The sequence below is a fragment of the Peromyscus eremicus genome, chromosome 3 (assembly GCF_949786415.1).
Source record: "Peromyscus eremicus chromosome 3, PerEre_H2_v1, whole genome shotgun sequence".
NCBI lineage: Eukaryota > Metazoa > Chordata > Mammalia > Rodentia > Cricetidae > Peromyscus > Peromyscus eremicus.
Genome location: NC_081418.1, coordinates 8,552,968 through 8,580,053, shown reverse-complemented (window position 1 = coordinate 8,580,053; position 27,086 = coordinate 8,552,968). Strand labels below are relative to the sequence as shown.

Genomic DNA, 27,086 nt, shown 5'->3' with positions numbered 1-27,086 from the left:
CTATTTTGTCTATTGAAACTCGGTAGTACCAATGAAGACTTCTCTGTCTGAGGATGTAGCTTTCTAATTTTCTTTAAATAAATATTAGATTCTCTATTTTAGTGCTTACTCTAAGGTATTATGGCAATAGTGGTGCAGTCTTTGTCAGAATTACTTTTTTTGAATGTTAAAAACTTTCATATATTTTCTTAAGAATAATGACTCTTTTCTAATTGTATGCTGGTTCATTGTTTATCCTGTTCTTAAAAATGGCAGCACTGGGAATACTTTAATTACATGGGGAGTATTATTGGATGCAAATCATTATGATTGAATACATTTGTGAGAATACTGTAAAAATGATTTACAGAATTATAACAATTATGAAAAGTAGTTCACATTTCACTGCTCATTAAAACACGTGTCTCTCACTCTAGCTACTTCTTTCCAGGTCCTCAGCTTCTTCATTCCATTCTCTTTCCCTCTTCCTCCCAGTTCAGACTCCTTTCCCAGGATTGAGGGACAACAGAGATCAAAGGTAGGTAAACATTTGTTTCCTTCTAACCACATGTGTCCTTTGTGATTCCACTTTAGAGCGAGTGTGCCAATTATGTTCGGGTTCTGCATCACTACAACAGGACACACCTTCTGACCTGTGCGACTGGGGCCTTTGATCCACTCTGTGCCTTCATCAGAGTTGGGTACCATTCAGAGGTAAGGAGTCTGTTATACAGAAAAGATTGCGCTGCCTCCCTCAGGAAAGACAAAACCACTTGAGCTGTATTTATTTAATGTACTTGAGGCAGAGGAATGATGTCCAGTGTCTTTCAAACCCTTGTCAGCTCCCAATCTTTGAACTAATCAACTTTGTGTATATATTCACCAAGCAATTTTATTTCCTTCACTTGTCTGCTTAAAACAGACTTTATAACATCAAAGTGTGTTGTCTACTGTGCTCTTATATATATATTTTACTTATGAATTCACCAAAGTAGAACATAGAGTTTCATGTATGTATATAAACAGATTAAGAAACAGATACATATAAACAAAGATAGATACAATTTATATAAATAAAATATTGCATTCTGTACTTCACAAAAGAAATAAAGCTTTTTGATTTTATAATTATGTTCTTTCCAGCCAGGTGAGGTGAGAATCACAACAGAGGGAAAGATTTTAAAGTAATAGAAGATAAATCACAGGGTGAGAAAGCCGTGCATCTTCTCGCCTAACATAACTACAGTAGGCAGCACAGAGGTACATAGCAATGACTGTATATCCCCCTCCTACTTTTAACAAGATAATGTTCGCCAACAAGGAGACTCAAAGGTTAATCATCATAACTGGTTCCTGCAAGTGGAGTTGAACCCTTGACTCTCCTTTATCTTGCACATACTTGGTTGCATGTGACGTCACAATTTCATTCAGCAGTGTGCAAAACAATATTCTGATTTCAGGAATTGCTGCTTTTTATTTAGATGAGAAGGATAACTGAATATACACATTCCTTGACTTTTATCAGTGCTTATGTATCTATATATGGCATTTGATATTTACATACCATTTACGAAAATGTAGCAGTGTCTATAAAATGCATCTCACAACCATATAATAAATAATGCCATTTATTTATACTAACACTTCTTTCGGATAGTCCTTTCACTAGTTCATACTCAGGTGCAAATACAATTAGCAACGTCAAAGTGCTTAGTTGCTGCCTCCAGAGACTGTCTCAGATTGAGGTACTTTAGCTGTTAACTACCCTTGTAGGAAGAATTTTAATTAGCATGTTTAAAAATTAAATCTCCCATACTTGTAAATTAAATGTAAGTATAACACACATATCTCAGTGCACTGCTTGAAGTATCTGAGAGAAAGGACACAAGGGATGAGACTGAAGAACTTAAGCACAGATGTAGAAGAAGGCGAATCAGGCTAGTGCAAGGACAGGTCACATAACTGCACAGCAGAAAGTCTGTAATCTGTTTACAGGCAGACATATGAGCAGCCAGAATACGTTCATTTCCTGTGCATAACTTCTAGCCATGTAGCCTCTCTGTTTTTGTTTATTTAATGACATCTTTGTTGCTACCTTACTTTCTCTGAGTAGGGGATTTTGGATTAGGACTGTGCTCCTAATCTTTTCAGTATTTTAAGATGCTTTGTTAGTTCTATTTTTTTTTCTGTTCTTTTAATTTCTATTAAATTTTACTGGTTCTTTGAGACTTTGACACAATGTACTTTGATCATGTTCACCCCTCCAACTCTTCCTTGTCCCCATCCACCTAACTTCATGTCAGTAAAACAACAAACAAAAACGCAAAACAAAACAAAAAAATCCACCAAGACCGCTTTGTGTTGCCCAAACACTCTTAGATATGTGTCACTTAAATAAACTGGACTCGCCCTTTCTCAACAGAGAGCTCCAAGGTGAGGAGTGGGATTCTGTGCCCACTTCCCCTCTCCATGCTGGGACTTGGTCTTGCCTGGGCTTGCACAGGTCTTGTGCATGCTGTCACAGCCACCACGAGTCCACACGTGCAGCTGCCCTGCGTGTGTCAAGAGACTCTTTTCTTGGTAGTCATTCACAGCCTCTGGCTCTTACAATCTTTCTGTCTCCTGCAAAGATTTCTGGACAGTGGGAGGAAGATGTGTGCTGTATGTGTTCCACTTAGGAGAGAACATTCTACAATGTTATTTTCTAAACCTTGGCTGTTGTGGGTCTCTGTGTCTAATTATTTTCTTAATGTAAGTATGACTTCATTCACATCAATTCTAACTTGTTTGAAGTGGCTTTATCTTTCAAAATAGTATCTGTTTCTTTGTTTTAAGCAGGTCACCTGAAGTGTACCTCTAAGTGCAGAGGTCTTTGGCAAAAACATAGTTATATTTCCTATGATAGCAAGACATGGGGTTTAGGTATCACATATGTTTATGTTTTACAAAATGTTTCTTTGAATAACATTTCTGCTCCATTCACTCACTTGTGTCTTCGCTACAGAGGCTCTGCATGGATAAATACTTGTTTGTTTTCTAGGTATCATCTCACAAGTCGCTAGCTCAGTTCACTTTTATTCAATCTCTTTCTCTCCTTCTACCACTATGAGGATCCTAGGAATTGAAATCCAGTGATCAGACTGGTGTGGCAAGTATGTCGCCTCACCCAAGAGGCTTGTTTTTGTTCTGGAAGAAAAAGACCGAGCACACTATCCCTTCAGTTGTTCCGTTCCCTTTGGCTGCTGTCTTAGCAAGTCTGTGAAATGCCATCTGATCCCTCAAGAGGACTCTCCTGCAGTCATCACTCTGCTCCCCATCCTTTCCGCTAAGGATTATTACTTCATGCCACAGCTGAACCTAAAGGCATAGTTGTCAATGTTTTTAACTTTTCAGTCATAGCTCAGGGTCTGCTCACATGTATAACTCATTATATTGAGTGATTTGTAACTTATTTATGCACATGATGTAGAAATTGCAGGGCCCAACCTCAGGTTTTAGATACCTCTCTCACTTTCCAACTGAGCTAACACTTTAAGTCTTTGCTTGTGACTTCTCAGTAAGTCTTCTGCATTGGTACTTACCATTCCTCTCTACACGAACTAGGTGGTTTCTCAAGAGAAAATGTCTTCACTTTGTTCTTTGTTAACGTCCAATGATTCCAAGTAGTTTTTGTACAAGTTTTTTTCCCTTGTTTTAATAACCATGAAAAAGTTATTCCAATACAAATTACAACTGTATTAACAAAACAGAAGCGTTATGTAATTAAGCTGAATATGCATAGCATTGAATATCTGGTGTCATGTAGTTCAGTATGAAAACTGCATCTCATAAGAGGAATCTGTAGCTCCATGACAATCAGAGCAGTGAGAGATCTACTCCCAAAGCACCATATGGAATCTTGGAGCACTATTTGAGTAAATGAAAAGTTACCAATTATCATAGTCAAGGAAAATACTTTAATGAAAAAGCTCACAGGGAATCACTATGGGATGTGTTTGCAAATATTTAACTATGTGACATGAGAATAGCAAGAATTAATGCTGAGAAACCTGATGGATGACCTCAATACTGCACAGTGGTACTTGAAAATTTTCTGAAGTAAGAAATGGAGAAGATGAAATTTTTAGCAAAGTGCTCAGATGACATGGCATGAATTTGGATTAATTCAAGCAGGAAAAAATGAAGGGCAAAGAGGCATTTGAGGAGCCTATCAAAGCATCATGGGAGATCAGAGGGTGTTTCACAGCGTTGCTACAGTAGCAGAGAAGGATGTGTGGTGCTTACGTGAGAAACTGCTCACCAGCAGACTGTAAAGAACTCAGCATCTTTATACAGATGTTGCAGATGAACAGGAACTAGAAGCAGTTCCAGTTGTATGTCTTGTTAATCGGGGAGACATGCAGCCTTTGATATAGAAATACTCAACTATGCAAATGGTAGATTTTTTGAGGCCATCACAAATGCTCAGAATTTCTTATTTTTATCTTCTTATTCTCATTTACAGTCATGAAAATTTAAGTTTGGGGCAAGATGGAGTCATTAACACAGGTTTAATTATTGAATTCTCTAGGGACAAATGCTGGTTGTCCCCAAATCTCTACTATCCATCTCTCACTTGTAGAATGTCTCAGGTATATCCATGAAACATAGAATAAGTAGAGATTTGGTATAATTATGTTGGTATAGATTCACACTCATACAAGAGAAAGGAAGATCAAGATTAAATTGCAGTGTTTAAAGCTTCACAGGACTGCTGTTCACACACTAGACAAACAGTGAGTTCCAGACGTGCAAGAGTGGTGGCGTCTCACTGTAGTGTGAGTGTGAACACTGGCCTTCTAGAACAAGACTGAAGCTAGCCTGGTCTTGAACGTTTACCTCTTTCCTTGCCTTTTGTTTTTATAGTTTTAACTTTTAATTAGTAAGTTATATAAATACGAGAAGTACAAAAATCATAAGCATCAAATTACTTGGGACTGCAGAGGTATTTTACTGGTTATGATCACTGGCTGTTCTTCCAGAGGACCTGGGTTCAATTTTATGCCCATGGTGTTAACAACTATCTATAATGCTAGTTCCAAGGGGTCCAAAGACATACATGCAGACAAAACATCTATACACATAAAATAAAAATAACCGTCTTTAAAAAGTGCATTACTGTCTGTTTTCTGGTTTTTACAAATGAAATATTTCTGGTAACTAACATCTAATAGTTTTTCTTATCTCCTTTTTCCCCCAGAAAGCGTAATATTTCCTCCTTTATGCCTTTCTTTTATCTCTTCATTTATTTTTCCTCTCATTTATTTTAAAATGCTTTTTCTTTCTCTTTCTACATCTTTCTGTATTCTGTCATGCTGTGTCTTATACTTTTGGTTCACATTGTTTTCTTTGTTTGTTTGTTTTTTGTTTCTTGAGACAAGGTTTCTCTGTGTAGCTCTGGCTATTCTGGAACTTGCTCTGTAGACCAGGCTGGCCTCGAACTCGGGGATCCTCCTGCCTCTGCCTCTGCCTCTGGAGTGCTAGGATTAAAGGCATGTGCCACCATCCCACCACAACCCGGCCCACGTTGTCCTTTGACTCTATGCCATTTTTCTAATTTCAGCTTCTGTGTGAATACTGTTATATTTCTGTCTGTTTCCTGCTGTCTTTTGGTGAGCTTCCATTGCCTGTGGTAATAGTACTGCATTCCAGGTTTTGTTTTCTTGTAGCACTGACCTGAATTCCTAGAGCCTCTTTCCGTTACTCATTTTATGTATAGCTGGTTTTGTTGACTTTTAGAAGGGCTGTAGGGCTCCAAATAGATGTCCACCTTCCCAGTGTAGGACTCACCGTTCTTGTTTTATAAATGTATGTGTGTACTCTCTTGGCTCTTATTCCAGCTCTTTCAATCTAAATATTACTTATTCCGTGATTCTCTGTTTATCCTTTTCTTGGACACATTTTTTTAAACTCCAGAAGCAGCTCCTTGGAGTGATATGGACTTAATAACTTGGAGTCTCATGGTCTTCATCCTACCCCCAAATCCCTTGCAATCATTTGGAGATTGATTCAGCAAAACTGCTGAGAGTTTCTGCTCTTTCTAAGATGGTGTTTCTCTGTCAGGAAGCCCTTGGGATCCCCGTTTCTTTTCTCTGCTCCTGCTGTAGTTTATGGGTATGAGAAGTCCTTGCACGTAGGTAGCATTTGGAGGCAATTGTGATAAGTGTTGGTGAGCTGATTGTGCTTTCCTGGCTGCTGGCTCTGCTGTTGCAGGGAATTTATAGAGACTAGAATACATGCCTCTGTACAAATATAATGCATTACATAAACCACACTTGTATGTCCATATCTAATTTATTCACAACTCAATGAAAATAAAATCTATGCAGTAAATGTAGAGATTCACAATAAAAAACAGAACTTCTAATATAAAACATGAATTTATGTGTAAGTGGCAAAAGCTTTGAGATTCTAGGAAAATTAAAATGGCTTTCAAAATGTAAAAGCTCCCTTAGGACAGTGTTTTTTAGTACAATAGCATTAGTATATGCCTATTGGTATGAGCTTTCTATTTTACATAACAAATTATTAAAACTGCAGCCACTTGTGAAAACACATGTATTTATTGTATAGTTTTCATGGAGCAGGACACCAGGTACTGTTCAGCTGGTCCCTTTGCTCAGGTCTCCCAGACTGAAATGAAGGTCTTACCCAGGTTCTGGATTCGTTAGTCATGTTTGTGTTGATGTTGGCATTTGATTTTAAGTTCTAAGACTGAAGTCTCTATCCTTTTGATGGCTGTCCTCACCCTAGAGAGGCCATAGCAGTTCCTTTATGAACAGGTTTTATTATAGCATGGGAGGGCCAGTAGGAGGAAGTCATGTAATAAGACTTATTCAAGGGGCTGACTTTTCCATCTACTCTGCAATAGAAAGTAATAATATCCCTCTTTGGGATTCCCACCCATTTCATAGAACCCATCCACCACACACAGAGGAAGGGAATTTCCCAGGGAGTTCTTACCTGGGATTGGAAATCCTGGCTGCCATTGGCAATGTTCCCATCTTACACCTGTTCTTTTCATCTTTTGTGGACAAAGAGAAGGTTTGATTAATGCAGATGCCTTTAAAGTTTCTGGGGGAAATAGGCAAAGAAACATAATGAAAGGCTTGAAAGAAGTAATTCTGTTCTGAACTTTATTTAGAGGGTTTGTTGTTTTGTTTTTGTTTTTAATGGAAAGCTTAATATTTCCTTACAAGTTCAATGAAGGCTATGGGATGACTATATGGGCCATCTCTAGAATTTGAATATCCAAATATGGAAAAAATTGATTGTCCTTGAAGACATATGTTTTTAAATATAGACTGCTGTCATGTTTTATAAGTATAGAGTATATTTTTTCAGTGTAATTTTATTTAAAGCATATTTATATCACTTTTTAAATATGCAGACTAAATTAGTCATGCAAATATATTTTGCACCAAAGAAAATTTAAAATGAACTTTAGGAATTTCAGCATGTGATTTTGATAAGTTTCCCCTCCTGTGAAGAACAGCAGCTCAGTATTTAAGTTTGGATGTTATAGGCTTTGAAATCATCAGGGCTGGATGTCTACCTCCAGAAGAGTACAAATATATTGGAAAATATGTTAGGGACAGTCCCCAAGTAACACTCTTGCCAGCGTGCATTTGAACCTTGTAGACTGTAAATGATTTTTTCCCTAGTTGTGTATAGACTTTCTAAGTATTCATGTGTTTTAAATATTACCCTGCATTTCTCCTAATGTTGGAAATTCAATTTTAATGGAGACTGGAAGAATGTGTATCCAAAACAGTGTAAAACATGTGTCTTATAAATACATACTTTTTGTTGTTTGCTTGTTTGTTTATTTGCTTTGATACAGGGTCTTGCTATGTGGCCCAGGTTGGCCTAGAGCTTATGATCCTCTTGCCTCAGGCTCCCGAGGTCTAGGATTGCAAACCTTTGGCATCCTGGCTAGCAATATGGCTTTTTAAATTCAGTTTGTTTTTCTCACTGGTGTTTCAATAATGATTGTTTTCCTAATATATTAGTTTTTTTTTCTGTTTATAGTGCACAGTAAGAATCCTATTGCAGTATTAAAACAATATCATAACATTTAAATTTTCAAAAGTTGTCCATTAGCATTATTTATCTGACGCAAGTATTTTATTTTAAACAACTGAGGTCAGTATAGTCATGCACTTAATATTTTTTGCATTTTACAAAGAAATATGCCCATCTTATTTAACAAAGTATTTTCTTGAGTATTGTCTATTGTTTCTAAACCTACAAAACAGTATATTCCAAATTTATTCTTTTGATATGTTTCTGTTAAAACTATTTACTTTTGTTTAGATAAAATTTTCAATAGCAGGTTAAAATAAAGTTATGGAATTAAACATAACTTGTAAATTTTTATATCCATTAGCTATCAGAATGTAATAGTTCCATGAAAATATGCACTTGTATTTAACATTTATACATTTATATAACATTTATAATTTTTAGATATTAAGCTTTCATTTGCTTAACCAAAAATATCCAAATTACAATTTATACCAAGATTGCTTATATGGTGATACATGTATGTAAAATGGAAATTTTTTGTTTATTTTAGATGGTATATGGGAATGGTTTGTTAATTTAAAGTGTTCATATTTTCTTATGTTTTTCTTTCAAATACGTGACAGAAATGTAAAGGAGTATTATTTTTGGACTCATATTTTATTTTTGAGATCAATGAAAGTTTTATTCTCAAGTGTAGATGGTATCTATGTGTTATGTATTACCTTGCCTAGAAAATATAATAGAGCTTAACGGCAATGAAAATGGTGATCATCTGATGATATATTTTTTAAAGTGGACTGTGCTATACATTAAATGTAGAAAAGAAAAATACAGTAAGATAGCAGCCATTAAATATAAATGCTCTATGATTAGTTCTTTAAAAAGAAGATCAATTTTTTTGTGTAGGCTCTTCCAAATCTCAGCATATCCACATAATTAGTTATCAGTTACAATTTTGTAGCTAAAGTTTTTCTGTGTCCCATCTGGCCCGTGGTCAAGACAAATCTATCTCACCTGCCGGTCCTGCAGCCGCTCAGACCCAAATAAACATACACAGGCTAATATTATTTAAAACTGCTCAGCCATTAGCTCAGGCCTACCACTGACTAGCTCTTACACTTAAACTCACGCCATTTCTGTTAATCTAGATATTGCCATGTGTTCTGTGGCTTTACCTGTGTGTCATTACATGCTGCTCCCTGGACAGCGGGCTGTCACTCAGCCTTCCACTTCCCAGAATTCTCTTCTCTGCTTGTCCTGCCTATACTTCCTGCTTGGCTACCAGCCAATCAGCACTTTATTTATTAGCCAATCAGAGCAACATATTCACAGCATACAGAGCGATATCCACAGCACAATTGAAAGACTTAAACAGTAGCCATTATTTTAAGAAAAATTATATATCTTCTCTATTGGGATATCAGTCACTCCTATATTGTTTCAGTTGACCCTTTCACATAAAAATCACAAGATGTAATTCATTAAAAGGTAAACAGAGCATGGGTGAAACTTATAGTCTTTATTTTTGTGGTTTTTTAAAATCCACAGGTTTGTGTTAAAATGATGCAGAAGAGATTGTTCCTTGAGGCCTTCAGCTCCTGCCAGTCTTACCAGTGGAAGGAAACCAGGGTCCCCCTGCTAGGTTTTTGCCTGTGAATGATTGTCTTTTTATTGGGAAGGCAATCCCACTTTGTACATCCTCAGTGTGTGAGGCAGTCAGTATGAAACCGCGCTCTGTACAGTGAGTCTGTGCACTGAGATCTCAAAGTGAAAGAGATTGGTGCCTGGGCTGCTCAACAGCCTTCCTACTGGTCACTGGTGAAGTCCAAGGAGGCTTATGTTGAACCAGAACCGTAGCTTATTAAAGAACTAGCAGGCATAATCCCCAGGGAACAGTGGGCTCTGTTGCAAGGGTTTTTTAACTTAAAAAATGAATGATCCAGAAATCCAGTGGAAGGGAGAGAAGAGGGATTCTATGAGCAAGGGGCATCAAGATCTTGATGGGGAAACCTACAGAGACAACCAAACCAAACTAATGGGAACTCATGAACTTTAGATCAACAACTGTGGAGCCTGCATGGGACTGGACTAGGCCCTCTGCACAGGGAGACAGTTGTGTAGCATGATCTGTTTAGGGGCCCCCGGCGTAGGATCAGGATCCATCCCTGGTGCATGAGCAGGCCTTTTGGAGTCACTTCTATGATGGGATACCTCGCACAACCTTGAGGCAGGGAGAAGGGCTTGGACCTGCCTCTACTACTAAATGTGCCTCCCCATAGAAGGCCTTTCCTTCTAGTAGGAGGGAGAGGGGGTAGGTTGGGAGGGGGAGGCTAGAGAGACAGAAGGAGGGAAGAGGGGGATCTTTAGTATGTAAAATGAATAAAAAATTTTCTTAATAAAAAGTAGACAAAATAAATAAATAAATAATCCCATAGCATTTGAAAAAAATAATTTAAAAAATCTAAAAAAAATATGAATGCATAGAAAGAGTCAATTAATGAAACCGTGAAATGCACCAGTGCCAACTCTATGCTCATCCCCTCCCAGGCACTCCTAGATCTGATTGAGTTATCATCACTCAAAACAGCTCGTGGGTGTGCGCACGACAGACAGACAGACAGACAGACAGACAGACAGACACACAGACAGACACACAGACACACACACACACACACACACACACACACACACACACACACGGAGGAGGTATATTTCTATTTCAATCATTTAAATGGGTGCCTACTATTTCATGGAATACATACACTAGGATGTACTTAACTTTGTGATTTATTCGTGAACTGTAAATCCCGAGGTGACAGTGAACCAGGGGAAGAGTGGTGCTTGTGTGGTTGGTTGGGCATCTAAAGGGCAATGAGTGCTCATGGCTGCTGCCCAGCGAGCATTTGTGTCTCTTTCATTTGATCAGACTTTTTATGCTGGCGGCCATATGCCTAATTCAGCTCACAGATGTGCTCTGGTTGCCCCAGCCAGCGTTTCTTGTTTGTTTTCTTTTACAGAGCTTACATTAAAAAACCGGTTGGGTTCACACAGTAAATTGTGATTTCCACTGGACCCACATGAAAAGATCAGCGGGAGCCCGGTACTTGTCGCCACACTCCCCACACAGAGGCCTGTGCTTAACAATGTCCCAATAGTCCACGGTCTCCATCACTCCTACCCACAATAAAGGCTTACACCAGCCTCGCTGCCAGTTTTCATCTCCACCTGGTTCTGACTGGCATTGGCATTTGTGACTTAAGCTCTAGAGGACAATAAACTTTAAAACCCTAAGCACTTGCTGATTTAGTAGTTAGCGGGTAACTAAGGCACGAATGAGTGAGTGAGTGAACGATAGTGATCAGGTTTTTGTACCTGGATAACAACGCTGTATTTGTAAGAAGTTCAAATTTAGAAAGTCCTGTTTTCTTAACAAACAAAGTTTCAGTTAACTTTGGTGGATCATTTCGCTTTGTTTTTGGTATTGCCTTATTTGGAAAAATTGGCTGAAGTATGTATAAAATATATAAAAGTAAAAATAAAATATGAATCTTCTCAATATTTTTTTCTTTCTTATGTAGAGTTTGTCTTGCTCTTGGAAAGCTTTGGTAGTCACATAATAAATGTTTATTTATTTAATTTCATTTCAATCTTTAGAATATAAATTGACAAACCACAAAGAACAGAAACAGTCATTAAGTAATTTGCTAAATGCATGAATAAAAGGATAGAGATTTTTTTTTTGTTTTTGTTTTTTCAAGACAGGGTTTCTCTGTGTAGCTTTGTGCCTTTCCTGGAACTCACTTGGTAGCCCAGGCTGGCCTCGAACTCACAGAGATCCGCCTGGCTCTGCCTCCCTAGTGCTGGGATTAAAGGCGTGCGCCACCACCGCCCGGCCAAGATTCTTTATAAAGTACCTGTGAACAGTTTTCACAATTTGAACATATCTGTGTAACCATCATGCACCCAGGAAGCACATGCCGCACAGTGTCACACCCCTTTCCTCACTGTCCCCACAAGCAGCCCTGTTCTGACTATCAGCTAGTGGCTTTCTGCCTTTAGAGTGCAGCATGAACAAACTATAGCGCATGCACTCCTGAGTTCAGCCTCTTTTACTCAATAGTATACTGCGATTTGTTCACACTTTATAATGGTAGTCACATGCTATCACTGTACAACATTGTTGCTTTCTTTTATTGGATATGCCTCAATCATTTACCCTTCCTTCTTTTCCTGACCTTGAGGGTCATTGACAGTTGTGCTATCATCTTGCCGCTAAGAGCATTCTTGTCTTTGTGGTTGGTCGTTCTTGCTAAGTCTATTCTAGGAGTACAGTTGCCTGTGCGCCGCTTTCCGTAAAGACCAGTAGATGACTTTCAGTCGTTGTACACTCACAGTTTTCAGTCAGTTGTACACTCACGGCAGTGGCTATGTGTTCTCTTCCCTCCGTGCCCCACAGAAGTGCTTAGTATTGTCGCTTTATTCTCAACATGTTGATGGGTTTCTAATGATCTCACATTGTGATTTTAATTTTTGATGACTAAGAAACACAGGCACATTTTCCAATGCTAAAGTTTAGGATTGTTTTAGTCATTTTTGAAGACTTGAGTTTAATGATTAAGGAATGTTTGATATTTACCAGATAACATTGCCGGGGATGTGGTTATGGAACAGCAAATGTAGAGTATCCAGTTCTGTGCCCAGTACACAGGAAGTACTCTGTGGAATTTGCTTCCTATCACAAGCACTTTCATTTGCCTTTAAAACAGAGGCAAAACTTAGGTGAAGATTCTACTAAAAACGTGATGGGGGGTAATGAAAGCAAGAGACAGAGTTGTATAAAAGGTGTTGCTGGGAATGTAGTAACAGGGAGTGGAAATAAACGCAGTGTTGGGCTGGTGAGAGCACCTGCTTCCAAGCGGGACAACCTGATGTAAGTCCCTGGTATTCACACAGTGAAAAGACACAACTGACTCCCACAAGTTGTCTTTTAATCACCACATGCATGCGTTGGTGTGCACACAAGTATGCACATGTACACACACACATACACACACACACATAAATAAATAAGTAAACATAGAAATGTAAAGAAAAATTAAGGCAACAATATTTTCAGTCATGGTATTTGATAGCTTCACTATAGATGTAAGTTCAGAATAACCTGTTATGTAGTTCTGGATGTAAGTTTAGGATTTACAGACATGTGAGCTCCAGTGAAAGTATCTCTGTGTGGTAAAAAACATCAAAAGGGTCTCTATAAGTTAATTAGGTAGATTACAAGGATGCAATAATCCTGTCTTTGGAGCATCAGTGCTTCTAATTACATTTCTAAATGTATATAAAACCAATGCAATCATGAAACATGAATATTTAAAATCACGTATTTTTTAGTGATTAGTATAGTCGTAACTATTATTTTGAAGTGGGCATCCTGTTTAACCTTTCCATTCTCACTATTTCATATATAGTAGTATTTTTCTTTATAAGAGGACCTATGACTGTGTAGACAGTGGACACTGCACAATACTTACACTGTGCAAAGAAACAGAAGAAACTTTCTACATGTGACTTCAGTGGCTCATGCCAAGGACTGACTCATTTCACTATCTATACCTTTTCTACTTTGTAGTAAATACTATGCCAACATGATAACTTCTTTTCATTTCACAAAGCATATTGCAGTGGAGACTTTGTCTTAGCTATATTACCTTATCATGGAAATGTGAGATAAATTCAGGTTTTAAGTAGACTCAGAAAAAAAAGTAAATCTTAAGATATGAAAACTCTCTGTTGAAATGTTTTGAATTCACTTGAAATCAGTGATTATCAAGGGGACACATGCTATCCTGGGGAAACTTTCTTTGTATTTTCAGTTAGAAATTTGAATACTATCAGGTAGATGAGTACTACTGACTCTTTACCACCAATTTGACTCTTCTTAGAGTTGTCAGATAAAAGTTCTAAGTTAGATCACAACCTGAGTGATAAATGTTAGACATGGTATAGAGAAGATGTGTATAGAGGAAAATTTGGTGCCCTAATTAGATATCTGCTTAACTAAAATGATTTGCTTATTCCACGATAGCATGCAGAATTTTGTCAGGTAATTTTTTTCTCGAATGGAAAATAAAGCCCATTTTAAACATAACTGAACTCTGATCTTATTCACTTGCTGTGTCAAGTCTCACAATTTCACATAGATATGGCTCCGTGGATGTTATTTGTGGTGTTTACACTGAAGAAAAGTGGATGAACTGAATAGAAAGACAGGCCCACAGCTGCTTATCACATTACTTTCTTAAAGACAGTTCAAAGGTCATGGAATAATGTCATTCACCTGTTGCAGGGACAAGCATTATCTGTCAGGTATTTATGTCATTGTTACTGTACATTGTATTAAACTGACTTCTTTTCCACCTCTGGGCACTCATGTCGTCATCGGGTGCCTTGGAGAACAGGTTTATCTTCATTTTGCATCTTGCTTTTCTTTTTTGAATTTAGAATGAATAAAGAGGCTGTGATGTTCCTTGTTCTCTTAAGCCCAGCAACAACCTCATTTATCTCTAAAATTAAAATGTTAAACATGGTTTCATGTGTCTATCCAGATTCTCACGCATTTGATATAATTGGTGAATTGGCATTCTAGACCGATTATTTATCATGTACAAATTCAGTTTTCTTTCTTGAATAAAACTTTATGTCCTAAAGTGTAAGGGAATGGTATCAGTGGGTCCTCCTAACAAGTTTCAGTCTGAATTAAAAGGCATTGATCTAATCACCACTCTTATATATGGTGGGTAACAACAGATCAATGCAGTAGAAAAAAATAGAGGCTCTGGGACTGGAAAGATGCAATTCAGTTCAGGATTCTGCTACCTACCCATTGTTGACACACGACTTTATGTAGCTAAGCCTCACTTACCTCCTTGCAATCTGAAGCCACTTTTTAATGCCTGACTTGCATGGATTCTTAGGTTTCATATGGGAAACTATTGTGTTGAAACTGGCATGTATTAAATGTTTATGAGAGGTTAATTCAGTTTTCTATGTTGTCTCCAGTGTTGCTTACACAGATATTAACTTTGAGCACTTGAATATATTCCCATTTCCCAAAACAAGCAGGGGTTGGGGATATGGTTCAACTGGTATGGAGCTTGCTGTGTGAAACCACAGAAACGTGAATTCAGATGCCCAAACCCCCGTCAAAGCTTGGTATGGCAGTATATGTTTATAATGCAGTACTGGGAAGGCAGAGACAGGTGAATCCCTGAAGCTCACTGGCCAGCCAGTCTAGTAGATCCAGGGACAGTGAGAGACCCTGCTTCAAGACATAAGGTGGAAATTACAGAGGAAGACATTCAAAGTCAATGTCTGGCTTGGAGGCATATATGCATGCATGCACATATGAACAAGTGGACCTTAGAGGGGCAGGGGGTGCATAATGCAAAAGTCTGAAACTTCCTTCTGTTTGCCACAACTAAATTTACATTCTTGAGGCAGCGTGTTTCTTTTTAAAGGAAAAAAAAAAAACCCACATTCTTCAAGATTATCTGTTCTATGCATGTCCTTGGTCGTGTCTTTAAAATTCTTCTACTCTAATCCATCAAGTATCTTTTCTATCACTTTTGTTTCTCTTCTCTCATCCTGTAAATATATTGCTTTGTTTATTGTTTGAGAATGTCCTATGTACATACAATGTGTTTTAATCAAATCTGTCCCCCACTACCTTGTCTCCAATTCCCTCCATCATCCTCCAACCAAATTTCATATAGTTTTCAAAACAAAGCAAAGCAAGAACAGAGAGCCTTCTTAGTGCTCAGTGTGTGTGTCTCACGTGACCGTCTACTTGAACATGGATGGCTTTGCTGGGGCCACATTCCAGAAGAAAACTGACTCTCCTTTCCCCAACTGCCAATAGCTCCCCAGCTAGGGGTGGGACTTTGTGAACCCCTCCTCATCTCTGTGAAGATTTTGGCTGGCTTCATCTTGTGCAGATCTTAATACCTACGGACACAGCTTCTAGGAGTTTATGTGCTCAGTGGCCTTATCATATCTGGAAACACTCTCTAAAGGAGCAGTGTTTTCATCCACCACCTCCTGTCCCTACAGTCTTTCCACACCCTCTTCCACAATGACCCTGAGCCCACTGAATCTGACTGCCAACCCATCTCTCTTTTCTTTTTCATATTAGAATCATTATTGTCCTGGACTGTTCCATCAGCTTGACACACTTTCTCCCGCACTATTTCTGATGTCAAATTCACCTTGCTAATGAGTAAGTCTCTTCACATATTCAGGACTTGCTGTTGTGCCCTGGGTGGAAGAAATAAAAATGCTTGTTTCACACAGGCGTGTCCCTTCCAAGCTGGTTGCCCTGCAGCTCCTCAGTCTTCTTCCCTCTTCTTCCCCTTGTTAATCTAGTCCTACGGTTTGGCTAGGTAGGCAACCTGTATTTCTTGATGCTTCTCTAATCCTTCATCTCTGTTTATAGTGAAATGACTTATTTCTTCTCCTAGGCTATCTTATGTGTGGTTAAGATACTTGTGAATAAGAACTACCTTTTAGTAGGTGTGTGAGTTTGGATATCTTTGTTAATAAATCAGAAACTGTGAAACTTTACTTGTAAACCCAGGATAAAATTGCTTGTCTTGTTTTAATAACAATGCTGTATATAAAATCTTAGCACACAGACAGAAAGTATTCCTAATATTGAATCTTAACAAACTTGCCTTTTTATTTCTTCATTAAAGCATCTTAGAATATTACCACTCCTTTCAAACCAAATTACCCAACCTCAGGGCCAGAAATAGCTTCTAATCATTATTGTTCACATGACAGTTTTATTTAAATAATACTTTATCTTGGGAGCTGTTTACATGGAGGCCTTCATTGTAACATTTGAATTTGGTTTCTGTTGAACCCAGGGGACAATTTTGATCTCTGATGTTCTTTGCAGAATCATTGTACATTTAAATAGTTATATTTAGTATTTGTGATAAAAATAAAGGAAGATAACCTGGGCATAGATGCACACACCTTTAATATCTGCACTTGAGAGGCTAAGGTAGACAGGTCTCTGTGAGTAATTCGATACCTGCCAGGTCTACATAGGGAGACCTTGTCTCAACAAAATAAAAAATTAAAAAAAGAAGGAAAGAAAAGAAAAAATAGGAAAGCACTTTGTTTATGAAGTGCTCTGAAGAAAGAATTTAGTGCTCATTTGCATAACAGTCCAGTATTGTGCATGGAGTAGCGAAGTTCACTGGATCTGAAAAACTAACCTAAGGAAAGACAGTTCGATTCCCAATTTTTCTGAGAAACCACCATACTGATTTCCACAGTGGTTGTACAAGTTTGCATTCCCACCAACAGTGGAGGAGTGTTCCCTTTGCTCCATATCCTCTCCAACATTGACTGTCATTAGTGTTTTTGATCATGGCCATTCTGACAGGTGTAAGGTGGTATCTCAGAGTCATTTTGATTTGCATTTCTCTGATGATTAAGGATGTTGAGCATTTCTTTAAATGTCTTTCAGCCATTTGTGATTCTTGTTTTGTGAATTCTCTGTTTAGCTTTTTAGCCCATTTTTTTAATTGGATTGTTCAGTATTTTGATGTCTAGTTTCTTGAGTTCTTTATATACTGTGGAGATCAATCCTCTGTCAGATGTGGGGTTGGTGAAGATCTTTTCCCATTCTGTAGGCTGTCTTTTTGTCTTATTGACCGTGTCCTTTGCCCTGCAAAAGCTTCTCAGTTTCAAGAGGTCCCATTTATTAATTGTGCTCAGTGTCTATGCTGTTGGTGTTATGTTTAGGAAGTGATCTCTGGTGCCAATGAGTTCAAGAGTACTTCCTACGTTCTCTACTGTTAAGTTTAGTGTAACTGGATTTATGTTAAGGTCTTTGATCCACTTGGACTTGAGTTTTGTGTATGCTGACAGATATGGATCTATTTGCAATCTTCTATATGTTGACATCCAGTTATGCCAGCACCATTTGTTGAAGACACTTTCTTTTTTCCATTGTATAGTTTTGGCTTCTTTGTCAAAAATCAGGTGTTCATATGTGCGTGGATTAATGTCAGGGTCTTCAATTCGATTCCATTGGTCCGTATGTAGGTTTTTATATCAGCACCAAGCTGTGATATTCTCTCTATGCTAATTCCCTGCCGGGTTCCACCCTCCTGAATGCTTAAGGGAAGTTCCTTGTGTGCTGCATATTGAGCTTAGATGCAAGATTGTAAAACATCTGTAGCGAACTTCTGTCCTCCGGGGTTCTCCCATTGTGCTGTAAGCCTGTAAGACCTCCTCCCCCCTTCAATAAACGACATTCGGCATAAAAAAAAACCCCATAAAAAATAAAAAATAAAAAAAAGCCAAGTTACAACGCAGTAACCAGACTTCATGGTAGAATCCATGACAGCCAGCCAGACCTCCTCCAAGAATATAGAAAGCATTCAACATTATGTAAAACCCTGTAACAATGTAGGATTTCTTTTCTTTTCTTCTTTCTCTGTTGTAGATTATTATTTTAAGGTGTGTTACTTTTGTTTATATTGCATTTGTTTAACTCTGTGAAGCTGTGATACTGTGTCTGTCTAAAACACCTGATGGTCTAATAAAGAACTGAATGGCCAATAAAAACAATTAGAAAGAGGTAATAAAATCCAAAAAAAAAAAAAAAAAAAAAAGGAAAAAGAAAAAAGAAAACCTAACCTAATGTGGAGAGCTCATTTGGTAAGATGTTTACTGCTGTGAAATATTACTTTAACTATGTAAAGGTGTGTTGTTGTTTCACCTTACCTGCCTAAGGCACCTGAATGGTATAATAAAAAGCTGAACGGCCAATAGCTAGGCAGATGTGGGGTAGGTGGGGCTGAGAGAATACGTAGGGGGAATCCAGGGGCAGGAAAAGAGGGAGAAGAGAATGAGGGAGCAGGAAAGGGAGACTCCTGGGGCCAGCATCCGGACAGCTGACAGCCAGACATGGTGTAAGACATAAAGAATGAAATAAAGGTAAAAAGCCCCGAGGCAAAATGTAGATGAGGAGAAACAGGTTAATAAGTTATAAGAGCTAGTGGGACAAGCATAAGCTAAGGCCAAGCATTCATAACTAATATTAAGTCTCTGTGTCATGACTGGGGAGCTGGTTGGTGGCCCAAAGAAAGCCTGCTCTGGTTTACTCTGCATTCTGTTTGTTCTTTAACCACTTACCATTCTACTGAAAGATCCTGGTCACCTGTTCAAAGTGTAATGTAATTCCATTATATATAATGTTCTCTTTTATATATACATGTGATGTATGAGATATATATGTACATACATATGGCAAGAGACAGAAATACATAGAGAGATAAGTATATAGAAGAACATAAATCTTTAAAATGAAGTATGTTAAGGAGGTTATTATGCTCTCTCTGTACTAAAATACATTACTTATGGTTTGGTAAAATGAGGAATTGAAACAGAAAGTTTGGAAATACATGCTCAGATTCAATTTCAGACCATATAGCATAGTTTTTCGCTTCAGATACAGACTTTGGCTGTGATGTGGGAATCTTAATATTAGAAAACATTATTTAATTTTTTTCAAGATCAAGAATACTTCAGGAATAATGTTCTTGATGCAAGAATAAGAAAGCTCAATATAGGCATAGTCTTGTTCTATATATTTCTTCTTTCCTTGAGAAAAAGCCAGGCGGCCTTTAATCGAGGCTCCTCTGAGTATTATGAACAACTTTGTCGATTCACCCTATTTTTTCAGATTTTCTTTGTTGACACTATTATGTCCAGAAGCTCTGTGGTTTCAGCCAGGCTGAATGAGGAGTCGGCTGTTACAGAAAGCATGCTTTTCCATGCAGCTGTCCAGTGCCTACTGCACAGATGGCGGATTTATTTCTCCTTTTACCAGCAGCCCTTTCTTCCCCACACAGGACTGTGATCTTTTGTGATTGGGTATGACTCAGTGCAATAGTAGCACTCACAGACTTGAGGAGTTTTCAAACGTGCCCAAGTAAAGGGGGACAGAGAGTGCAGAACTGGGGGGCTGTTCAGAAGGCTGTCTGCATACTAAAAAGGGTATGACCTCATGAGAAGCAGATATTCATCATCTTATAAAAAGCATCTTTGTCCTCCAAACAGAATTTTGATTTTTGCTCCACTCTACATGGCCAGAACAAGAGCAGAGCAGTCAGACTAAGGGAAGGTACCCAGGGAAAGCAGGCAGAAGACAATATCCAGATCTGGCAACTCAGCTGGAGCTAAGATTAATCCTTGCTTGCCATGTGTACGTGTCTGAATAACTTTATCAAATCATCAGCATTTTGAAAGTATGTGTTTATTCATAGTTTCCTATATATTTCTCCTATATTATGTTATAAATTAACATCTATAAATGATTTAATCTTATACATAGCTATGCAGATGTAAATGCATTTATTATACATATGTTAATGTCATTATATATCTTATGTTTAGTTAAAAACAGACATGCTATAACTCAATTATTCAATATACTGTGTCAATAGAGAAATTGAATACCTAAATTGAAAAACTCATAACTACTATAATTTCTACAAAATTATGTATACAGTAACCATATATCTACAACTCTTCAAAAACAGTTCATTGTAATTGCTAATGTGCTTGGCATTTCACTTAGTAGACGAAATGATGACGATTGGACCGTGATGCTGGTTATAATCAAAGTTTGTTTTCTTCCCCTGTTGCGTGTATAGAGACCTGCTTCAAATAGTGAGTGATTTGTTTATGGAAAGGGAATCCAGATAAGCTACGTAGGAGGCTTATTGTGAAATGATGTTTTTGTTTCAACCCAAGCAGCAGATCAGAAGTCCTTATGGACTGGCTAGCTATATGTGATGGATTTTTTATCCCATTAGTTAGTCATTTTCCAAAATCAAACATAGATGATAATAAGATAACTGAATCAGATGCATAGTGGTAATATAATCAAAAGAAAACTGAGTTGGTGTTTCAAGTAACTAAAAATGTATTTATTTTCTTAATCTCAAAATTAGATATTTAATTATGACTTTTTAAAGTTTATTTTTATTTAATTAAAATATAATTACGTCATTTTCCCTTCTTCCTCATTCTCTCCAATCCCTCTTACTACCACCCCACTTTGCTCCCTCACAAATTTATGAACCTTTCTTTAATTATTATAGTTATACACACACACCCACATGAATAAATATGTAAACATAACTATTGAATCTTTTAGTGTTGCCTGTATGTATATTTTTTTGGTTGATCCCTGGTATTGGATAATCATTTAGAGGACTCTTCCCCAGGAAAGGCTAATTCTCCCTCTCTCAGCACTTGTCTGCAGTTCTTCATCCAGAGGTGGGGTCTGGTGAGATTCCCTTCAACTCCTTCTGTGATGTTCTCTGAAACTTCAGTGTAGAGACTGTGTTGTAAATGAATCAATACAATGTCTTCTGTATCTTCACTAGTCCTGTCTTCTGCTTCAACGAGAAACTTTTTTGTTTTATCTGTGCTTATAAAGGTAAGTATTTAGACTGCAGTTAAGAACTATACCAGTGATTTGAGAAAAACGAAGATGGCGGTGTCTGCTAGCACCTGCCTTGGAGCTCCACAAGGTCTGAGGGACCCAGGGAGGCTATGAAGGGTGACATAGTGACAGGAAAAGACGTCTGCAAAGCCCTCAGTAGTTCCGGAGCAACCTTAAAAAAAAAAGCAAGTCTGAAAGATGCTTTCAAAAAGTGGACCTATGAAACTGGAAAGAAAAATGGTGAAGCAGAGCTGCACCCACAGAGGAGATGGCGACTGTGCACCCTTCACAGGGGCAGGCTGAAAACACAAAGATCATACCTGATGTGCATGGAGCTGCTGGCACAAAGACAAGATGTGCAGCAGCCTCGAGCTCCTGCAGGAAAAGGTCAATACTGATTAGGGCTGTGGAACCGCTGTGGCTGGAGCCCATTCTGCTTGCCCTGCTGGGAGATGGACAGGGTGGGAAGGTGTGTGGCAGCCAGGAGCTTCCACGGAACCTGCCCCCGGATACCCTGCCGGGCCACATCACCCTGACTCTGGGCAACAACAGGCTCTCTGAGACAGTCTCAGCAATGGTCCAGTATTTATGATGCTTCAGAAAACAGAAACTTTGAACCAGACCAACGACTCCTTGCAATTATTATTTGCATGTAGTGCTGTTTGGGCAAAAAATATATTGTGTGGCACACTGCAGTTTCCAACGCCACTACAATGAACCAATGTGCGATGGAGATGTGGGAAAGAGGTGGGAACAGAGCAGTGAGTGCGCAGTGCAGAGAAATGGAACTGGAGACTCTGTGGCGGTGACAGGCGTGAGACAAGGCTGCAGTGGAAGGGGGAACATTTTGCTGAGTAAGGTTGACGGGGTGCGGTGCAGGAGCTTGGAGATTGCACAGACTCTGTCCCCGAACACACTGCCCAGCCACACAATCTCCCTAGTTCTGAGCAAGGACAGAATGTCGGAGATGGAGAGTGGATTGTTTTCTGGTGAACCCCGTACTGAACCCTGAGGTTATGTGGATGTCTGAGGCCCTTGCTACTGAAGGAGGCCAGGTGGACGTCTGCAGTCCGTGCTGCCGCAGGAGGCTACTCTGATGTTCACATCAGTGCTACTGCCGAGAACCATGTCTGGGTTCATGGTCCTGCTGCAGCAGGGGCGGTGCTGATGTCCATGGCCTGTGAGACCACCGAAGGTCACGTGAATGTCGGTGGTCTGTGCTGCAGCCTGCTGCTGCCTGAAGCCGTGTTGATCGACGTGGTGTGTTGCCACTGGAATCCACACTGAGGTCCATGGCACACGCTGATGACAGACCATACGGATGTCCGTTGTCAGTGCTTCCGCTGACTGTACCGGGCAAGAAAACGACTTCTGCGGTGGTATTGATGACTGCACACTCACAGTTGAGAAAGAGTGTCACAGAAGGCTTCTGTGACAACCCTCTCCCCCTCCAAGTAGCAGCCTAGATAGAAAACCATTGAAGAAAACTCTTGAACATCCTGATGAGGCTGCTGAAGTGTGGCTCTCCACAGCTGAGGGCTTCTGGTGTTGATGCGGGTGGGAAGGACTCAGTTCTCTTTAAGGGGCTGGCCACCGGGAGTCTGACCATGCTCCAGTGAGTATATGGATAACACAAACTGGACTTTTTTCTTCTTCTACTTTTTCTTTGGGGGGTCACAAGGGTGTGGGGTGGACCTGGGAAGACTGGGAAATGTGATTGGGATGCATGATATGAAATTCCAAAATAATCGATAAAAATACTATGTTGGAAAAAATTCCACTAGCTTAGAAAAGTGGCCGTAGTTCGTTCTTCTCTAAGATCTGTGCTCCCACCAGCTTTGGGTAGCTGGCTAGGTTTATAGACATGGTCTTCTTTTTGTTGAGCAGGCATCGGCCCAATTAGACAGCTGCTGGTTACCACCACCATTTGTTGTAGAATACTATTGTAAGGTGTGTCACATTCGTTTGTGCTGTGGAACATTCGTTTAATGATGCAAAGATGTGTTGCATTCTTTTCTGTTGCATTTGTTTAGCTCTGTGAAGCTGTGTTACTTTTAAAACACCTGATGGTCTGATAAAGAGCTGGCAGAAGAAAGGATAGGCAGAGGTGGCAGGCAGAGAGAATAAATAGAAGGAGAAATCTGGGAGCAGCAAGAAGAAAAAAAGAAGAGAGAAGAAAGAGCAAGAGGGATCTGGGGGGAGGACATCAGGCGCCAGCCACCCAGCCACCCAGCCAGCCACAAAGTAAGACTGACAGTAAGATTACAGAAGTAGGAAAAGGAAGAAGCCCAGAGGCAAAAGGTAAACAGGATAATTTAAGAAAAGCTGGCAAGAAATAATCCAACTAAGGCTGGGCATTTATAAATAAGAATAACCCTCTGTGTGTGATTTATTTGGGAGCTGGGTGGCATCCCCCCCCCGCCCCCCAAAGAGCAAAAACAACCAACAACAACTGTTGCTGCATCAGGAAAATCTTGTTGTGCTGGTCGTCATTGTGGTTTGTAGGCATCACAGCTGGGTAGGATTGCTTACAGTCCTCTTTCTCAGCTTGCGTAGCACCTCCTGGTAGCATGAAGCCAATCTTCAGGAAGGAGGCTTTCAGGGCAGATCTACCTCAATTCCTGGGTCCCGAGTTCAAAATGCATGGTCTATTCAACACTAAGAACTTACTACTTCAGGAAGGCAACCCAGGGTAATAGCAGTAGCTTAATATTGTTTGGGGAGTCTCTTGGATTCTCCTTATTAAAAACTGTGAAGATGGTTTCTTGTGCCTAGCATAGGGGTTTCTGGTAGGTAGTCTGTGGTTCTTGTAGAGGAACATTATATCCTCAAGTGGTTCAACTTCATGGGAAAAATGTACACACATAAATGCATAAATATATATATATATATATATACATATATTTAAGTAATTTTAGTAAATATAGAATAATGGTTGCCTATGACTACTTCAAACATTCTTAATATATTTATTCTTCTTCCCTCTTCTTTCTGTACTGCCCTTCCTCCTCTCTCCCCAAGAAAAGCCCCTCCCCTAATTATAAGTCTAAAAAATGTGACCTACTGGCTAGTTTCTCAAGTATCACCCATATTTGCCTATATTCCTAGGCTTGTTTATTCTTACTACTATCTGTCACAGTTATTATCCTTATGGGATCCCAGTTTATTTAGTCACCCTGAAATACTAGCATGCAATGAAAATGTCATGAGGATAAAAATAGTTTTTAGAATTAAAGATAATAAGATATATATTAATGTTGGGTTCGAAAATTGCAAAATCCTATGGTTATAAGTGACTTTTCTAATCTGTTGTGTATGTAGAGGTTAAATTAATTTATAGTATCTGATAGTGAAGTGAAAATTAGTGTGAACATATTGAAGAATACATAAAAATATTTTAATTTTTCCAAGTGTCTCATGGTAAATAAGAAGGTACTTATACTCTAAGAAGTTGTTTAGGGGCTAGAGAGATGGCTCAGAGGTTAAGAGCACTGGCTGTTCTTCCAGAGGTCCTGAGTTCAATTCCCAGCAACCACATGGTGGCTCACAACTATCTGTAATGAGATCTGGTGCCCTCTTCTAGCCTGCAGGCATACATGCAAGCAGAATACTGTATACATAATAAGTAAATAAATCTTTAAAAAAAAAAAAGAAATGTTTAGAGGAGTGTTTCAGGAAGTGGATAGTTTCTGTGAGCATTCTTGTCCAAAGGCTTCTATAATTGCTAATTTAAAAAAGATTTGTAAACTAACAGGAAAGCATTTTAAGGACTATAATATTTTGTGTGTGCTGAAGAAAGCTTAAGGGCTTATAGAATGTTGATAGAAAGCATTTGAGATCAGTAAACCTGAGGTAAGGGCAAAAGTCAAAGTTGGGACAGATGTGGGCCAGCTGTATCTTCTCTGGAAGCTATGAGACCATCAACTCCCTTTATGACTATATTAGTTTAAGCAACTTCCCCAAATACGTATTTCTTGAGTTTTAATATCATTTTTAATGCAATAATCATGGTCCCTATCATTATCCAATAATGATTGTGATTTGGTTTCTAATTGCTTACTTGGGATAAGGCAAGGTTTTTTTTTTTTATATATATATACACAAAGAATACATTATTCATTTCCACAGCAAACTTATGAGGTCAGTATTTATGATAGGCTCACTGAGTAAGGTACCCCTTTATATACACATCATTGTGCCAATAAAACTTTGGTCCTGCTGTGTTTAAATAGTCACTGTTCCTTGACACACCTTGAAAGGACCAACATGCCTCCTTCTTCCTAAAATCAATGTTGATAGAATATTTGGAGCATAGGAAACAGTTAAAGATGTGGTAACGTATCCATTAGGACAGCCACACAGCAGTAGGAAGGATGCTACAGGAAAGGTAGCAGGGATGCTGCAGAAAGTGGCCCAGAAAAGCCTTGCAGGGTACCACGGAAGTCCTTTAGATGAATAATTTCTCATGGCTCAATAGAGAAAGGAATAATATGATTCAGTTTCCCACGGAAATTGTAATACAGAAACTGGAAATATTATCAAAGAAAGAATTTATCAGTTAATTGTAATATGCTGATCCTGTGCTGACTGGATGGAGAGTCAGGAAGAAAAAAACGTAGAATCAAAGAAAGGACCTGAGAGCCGTCCCAGGGGTTAGATTTGCTGGGCAGACAGTAGGATTTAAGTGACTATTCGTTTAAAATCAGGAAATTTACTTAGATGTATTACATGTATATGATGAATGCCTTTAAAATATTTTAGTCACACTTTCTAAGCTCTTCCCAAAATATTGAATTAAATATAGATATTTGAAGAAGCATCTGACAAATGAGATAAATATTTTCTTCATTGAAAGAAAACTTAATATACATTTCTAACTTCAATTATGCATTAAGTACCTCTTGATGCATATGTTCAACATCACAAACACACACCCCCTCTTGTTTACAATTGCAGAAGTGAGTAAAACTGAAATGCACATGGGTATAGAATTAGAAGATACTGCCCAGGTCACTACAGAGACTCCCCTTGCTTCTTGTTCCTGCGGAAATGTAATGCTGTTTACAAGCCGTTCTGTCTGGCTTCATTGCTTACTTTGAGGAAAGAACAGGGTAATGTATGCAAAGCACTTCCTGCATTTGAAAGTGCTATATGAACATCAAGAATTACCTATGAAGAAAATATTAAAGAAAGGAATCAATAGGCAGAACTATTAACTTTAAAGTCAAAACATTTACTTTCAGCTCCATTTCTTCTTTTTCCTACTTGCTTCTTTATTCTCGGGAAAGATTTCAAATATTTCTTAGGATTTGAGTTTCATGGCAAAAGGACAAAAACAAATGGCAGAGACACAATAGAAATTAACTTGTGATACACATTATTAAATACTCACCATGAAGGGCAAGTTGCAACTTTTATAACTGGCAGTACTGAATCAAAATTGCAGGTATGTAAGGAACTTCAGATATCCAACCGCTTTCTGCCCAAATTAGCAATAACTGGAAAAGAA

General features: G+C 38.6%; 1 protein-coding gene across 1 annotated transcript in view; it reads left to right on the top strand.

Annotated features, from left to right (window-relative positions):
• The window catches only part of Sema3e (semaphorin 3E), a 246,612-nt gene that overhangs the window by 158,637 nt on the left and 60,889 nt on the right, over window positions 1-27,086 (top strand). The window contains exon 4 of the mRNA XM_059256475.1: window positions 574-693. Within this exon, the coding sequence (XP_059112458.1) occupies window positions 574-693 (120 nt within the window). The remainder of the gene's footprint in view (window positions 1-573; window positions 694-27,086) is intronic.